This window comes from Salpingoeca rosetta (assembly GCF_000188695.1).
Source record: "Salpingoeca rosetta unplaced genomic scaffold supercont1.18, whole genome shotgun sequence".
Classification (NCBI taxonomy): domain Eukaryota; class Choanoflagellata; order Craspedida; family Salpingoecidae; genus Salpingoeca; species Salpingoeca rosetta.
The window spans coordinates 1312399-1317349 of record NW_004754916.1 but is presented as its reverse complement, the minus strand read 5'-3'; the positions used below and the strand labels follow the sequence as shown (position 1 = coordinate 1317349).

At 56.7% G+C, this 4951-nt stretch overlaps 3 protein-coding genes across 3 annotated transcripts in view; all 3 read left to right on the top strand.

Moving 5' to 3' along the window:
* PTSG_12469 (uncharacterized protein) overlaps positions 1–416 on the top strand; it is a gene marked incomplete at both ends in the record, with an annotated part of 6053 nt that extends 5637 nt beyond the window's left edge. The window contains one exon of the mRNA XM_004992025.1: positions 131–416. Coding sequence (XP_004992082.1) covers positions 131–416 — 286 coding nt within the window. The remainder of the gene's footprint in view (positions 1–130) is intronic.
* Positions 417–1034: 618 nt separating this feature from the next.
* Positions 1035–3660, top strand: PTSG_06690 (mbre TPR repeat protein; the record flags this gene model as incomplete). The annotated part of the gene is made up of 2 exons (XM_004992024.1): positions 1035–1480; positions 1704–3660. The coding sequence occupies exons 1-2, from the start codon at positions 1080–1082 to the stop codon at positions 3658–3660; spliced, it is 2358 nt and encodes a 785-aa protein (XP_004992081.1). The 5' UTR covers positions 1035–1079.
* Positions 3661–4257: 597 nt separating this feature from the next.
* The window catches only part of PTSG_12468 (uncharacterized protein), a 3223-nt gene continuing 2529 nt past the window's right edge, over positions 4258–4951 (top strand). The window contains exon 1 of the mRNA XM_004992023.1: positions 4258–4757. Within this exon, the coding sequence (XP_004992080.1) occupies positions 4408–4757 (350 nt within the window). The 5' untranslated portion in view covers positions 4258–4407. The remainder of the gene's footprint in view (positions 4758–4951) is intronic.

Below are 4951 nucleotides of genomic sequence, written 5' to 3'. Positions count from 1 at the left end.
CGGAACGACACGCCCAGCAAGAACTGCGACACGATACCTGGGACCTTCGTGGTCCTGTCCCAAGACAGGCCGGATTCCTTCCGGCTTGGGCTACCGTCAAGATACCGTGTCACCCGGTATTCCACTGCAGCAAGCTCAAGAAGTTCGTCCCCAACCCACGCAAGTTCGCCAGCAGGCGCCAACACCGACCGCGGCCCATCGTGCACGACGGCCACGTCAAGTTCATCGTCAACAAGATCCTCGATCATCGCTTCAAGCACCGCACTCTCCAGTTCCTAGTGGATTGGGAGGGGTACGGACCCGATGCAAGGACCTGGGAGCCCACCAAGCACGTCGCAGGCTGCGACCAGCTCCAGGACTACCTCAACGACCACCCGGAGCTCCTCACGGCCGTTGGACCAGTCCAGCCCAGCTAGCTGGTTGTTTGTAATGTTGACTGTTTTGTCTGAAAGGAAGAGAGGGTGGTTAGTTGAAGGGGGAGGGTGAGTGTAAGCACTTGTCGACTCTGTCGACAGTGCTTTTCTGTCCCACTTCTTTACTACTCTTTTCACACGTCTTTCGTGACCGAGCCTTGTCGCATGTCTTTCACCACTTCTCCCACCTCATCCCAAATTACATTGCTCCGCAGTGTTGCATTGCTCTTAGCAGTATCCTTTGCTCTTGGCTTGTTTGTTGTCACGCTACGTGGCAACCCTCCTTTGTTTTGTTTTCGTTTTCCTTTGTCTAAAGCCCCTACGGCTTTTGCTCTCGTACTCGTGTTTCTCCCTGCTTGTTCTTTCTGTGCACCCGCTCATGCCCTTTTGTGCGAGTGTCACGTTCGTCTTGTTCATTCTTTTGTTTTACTGTTTGACCACGACATCGACCACAGTACACTGACACAACCAAAGAGCTTACAAGAACCTTCTGGAAAGATGTGGCGAAAAAAAATTATTCGAGGGTTTGTAATCCCAGCTGCCACAATCACACTGGAAATCATCTGCCTGAATCGCCTTCAACCACCACCACCAACTGCAGCAGCGCACCCTAGCACCCAAGCGCACCGTACTCTCGCCCAACGACACTCAACACAGACTGCGACCATGGCCGATGACGACAACGACGAGCACCGCCTGACGGACGGCGTGTCTGTGGACGCGGTCAAGACCTTCCTCGCAGACCTGAAGAAGGAGTTCCCCGACACGTACACCGAGATGACAACGGAGGATGCCTGCAAGCAGCTCGTGGTGCCACGCACACAACAAGACAACTGCGCGTACGTCGACCTCTTGCGCAAGCAGTCATCACATGAACATGTAGGCAAGGCCACCGTGTTTGTGTCGCACGCGTGGCGATACAAGATCGCAGACGTGCTCAACGTGCTGCTGGAGTTTGCTGAGGAACAAAGAGCAAGCAAGGAAGACAGCCAGCCCGTGTTCTTCTGGTTTGACCTCTTCATGAACAACCAAAACGCCAACGTCACCGCCAACCTCCCACAAGAGTGGTGCGTTGTTTGTGTGCGTGCGTGCGTGTGTGTGTGTGTGTGTGCGTGCGTGCGTGTGTGTGTGTGTGTGTGTGTGTGTGTGTGTGTGTGTGTGTGTGTGTGTGTGTGGAGCTGTGTGTGCGCCTGCGTGCTATACCTCCCCGTTTCTTGCACACTCCCACGCCCTCTCCTCTCCCACCTCCCTCCACACCACAACACCCTCCCCCCCCCACCCCACCCGCAGGTGGAGCACGACATTCAAGGAGTCGATTGCCAACATTGGGCGCGTGCTGCTGGTGTTGATGCCGTGGCGTGACCCCGTGCCACTGACCCGTGCGTGGTGCCTGTGGGAAATCTTCTGCGGCATCAGCAACGAGGGCACAGAGGTCAACATCCGCCTGCCCAACAGCGAGGAGAAGGCGCTGGAAGATGCCATCTCTGACAACTACGAGGCAGTGACCGATACTTTGGTGCGCGTGCAGGCAGAGCGGGCAGAGGCCTTCAACCCGCGCGACAAGGACATGATCTTCGAGGCCATCCAGAACGGCGTGGGCTTTGGTGCTCTCAACCAGGCCGTCAAGGACCAGCTGCGCGCGTGGTGCCTGGAGAAGGCGGTGGCGGCGGTGACGGGCATGCACGCACGAGGCGAGGACAAGACCGAGGCATTCGCACGGTTGTGCCACCAAGTGGGGCTTGTCCTTCGTGAGTTTGGCGAGCACGATCAGGCCATTGCATACTATGAGGCGGCGCTGGCGCTCCACGCTGAGGCGGGAAACGAGGGCGACGTGGCTGCGTTGAAGGCCAGCATTGGCATCGCATACACCAAGAAGGGCGAGTACGACAAGGCGCTCGGCTTCTTGGAAGCAGCACTGGCAATCCTGCTGCGCACCGAAGGGGAGAACGGAGACAGCGTGGCTACGGTGTACACGAACCTTGGTGAGGCGTACGATGACAAGGGCGAGTACGACAAAGCGATTGAGCACCACAAGAAGGGCCTCGCCATCACAGCGAAGAAGCTGGGGGAGCAGCACGTGAGGACAGCCGTGGCATACAACAACCTTGGCGCTGCATATCACGGCAAGGGCGAGTTTGACAAGGCTGCTGAGTGTTACCAGAAGGCACTCGCCATCAGGGTGGAAGCGCTGGGGGAGAAGCACCCGAACACGGCCGCATCCTACAACAACCTCGGCATCGCCTGCAGCAACGACGGCCAGTACGACAGGGCCATTGAGAATTACGAGAAGGCGAAGGAGGTGTTTGTGGAGACGTTGGGGGAGACGCACCCGAGCACAGCATCAATCTACGACAACTTGGGCCTCGCCTACGCCAGCAACGGTGACCATGACAAGGCGATTGAGCACTATGAGAAGGCCCTCGCCATCGCGCTGGAGAGGCTGGGCGAGAAGCATCCGACCACAGCGCAGTCCTACGGCAACTTGGGCAACGCCTTTGACAGCAAGGGCGACCACGACAAGGCGATTGAGTACCTGGAGAAGGCTCTCGCCATCAGGGTGGAGACGCTTGGAGATAAGCACCCAAGCACAGCCAGTACATACAACAACTTGGGCAACGTCTACAAGAGCAACGGCGAGTACGACAAGGCCAATGCGTTTTATGAAAAGGACCTCTCCATCACCGTGGAGGCGTTCGGAGAGAAGCACCCTAGCACGGCCATGACGCTTGCCAACATCGCCCTCGTGCATGATGAACGTGGCAACAAGGAGCAGGCGTGCGACTACATGCAACGCGTGGTTGACATTTTCACAGAGACGCTTGGACCAGACCACCCGAACACACACCGAGCTGAAGCCGACCTGCGGCGCATTCGCGGAGACCGTGCTGATGACACCAGCCAGCCCAAACAAGCACATCAACAGCAACAGCAGCCCATTTCCGGGCACCCCACCAAGCCGCTTGCGGGGTGGCTGCAGAAGCGGGGCCGTTGGCGGAGGGCTGCGTATCGCCCGTTCTGGTGCAAGGCTGAGGATGGCCACCTGGAATATGGCGAGTCGGCAGACCGAGCAGCAAAGCGGCGCATCCCGCTTTCAACCGTGCAGTCAGCTGAGCTTACTCAGGGTGGTGAGGAGCTGCACGTAACCGTGCCTGGGCGAACCTTTGTCTTCCGCCTGGACGACCGTTCGGAGCTGACGCTTGCCGACTGGCGCAACGCCATCAAGATGGGAGCGAGTGGAGAGAAGTGAAAAGAGAGGTGTGTGTGTGTGTGTGTGTGTGTGTGTGTGTGAGTGTGTGTGTGTGTGTGTGTGTGCGTGCACATGCACACTGGGTGTGTGTTTATGCGCTTGCCTTGTATGCACGTTGCCAGGTGTGTTGCTTTGCTTTCTCTTTTCAAGTTGCCTGCATGCATCGTTCTCCACCATGCCTTACGCCTTGTTTCCTGTGTGTTCCTTTTTTGGCTGCGTGTGTCAGTCCACCGTTCGATATCCATTTTGCCAACCCGTTTGCTCGCTTTCAAGTGCTGGTTGTGTTAGGTGTGTTTGTCGACATCAAACCGTCGTGTAAAGGTGTAAGCGTGTGCGCTGTAATCTCTCACTCACGCACACACCAAACACACGCACTCTCTCACAGCACATTGGTGTCTTCTGTTTTGATTCCTTGGCCCTCGATTATCTACATTCCAAGATGGGCGGCACCGCCAATCATGTGGTGCAGCAGAGCACCTTGCGCGTCAAAGCGACACTGCCAGCTAGGATGTCAAAAAAGTCCACCGCATGTACGTGTGTGCGTGTGTGTGAACGTTGTGTGTCCCTTGAGTCAGCAAGTCGCAAAACGTGTGGCGACTGATTTCAGTCGCATGACGTGATCCTGCCCAAACGCAAGCAAAACGTTTCCTTGCGTCCACCACTGAACCAACCAACCATGGAGATGCGCTGACCTGACTTTGGCGGCTGCTGCGACGCTGTCGCTGACTTGCTCCGTCTGCCTGCCGAATGACATTTCCATCTTCGTCCACCAACAACCTCGACCTGCACAAGTACACACTTGCACGCAGCCGTCTCCGTACACCTCCAAGAGCTCCAGTTCCACCACGTCACTACGTCAAGCATCACTCAAGTCAGAAGTACTCACGAGAACGAGACGCTGAGACGACTGTAGCCATGGCTCCAACGAACACTGCTGCCGTCGCTGCCGTCGCTGGCAATGGTGCTTCGAATGATCTCTTGGATCGCATCAACAGCAGCACGGACTTGGATGCTGCGGCAATCGCAGCCCACCTTGACGACTACACGCAGCAGCGCATCCACGATATGGCCAACAGCACCTGCGGCGAAGAATGCATGTCAGTCTGCACACTTCTATGTGATGCTGCGTCTTGGTCTCTTGGTCTTACACAACAGCAGCCACTTGCTTCCTTTTGCAGCCTTTGCATCTCTTAATCCGAGTGGCACGCACGCACACACACACACACACACACACACACACGCACACACACACACACACACACACACACACACACTACCTCTCTCTCTCTCT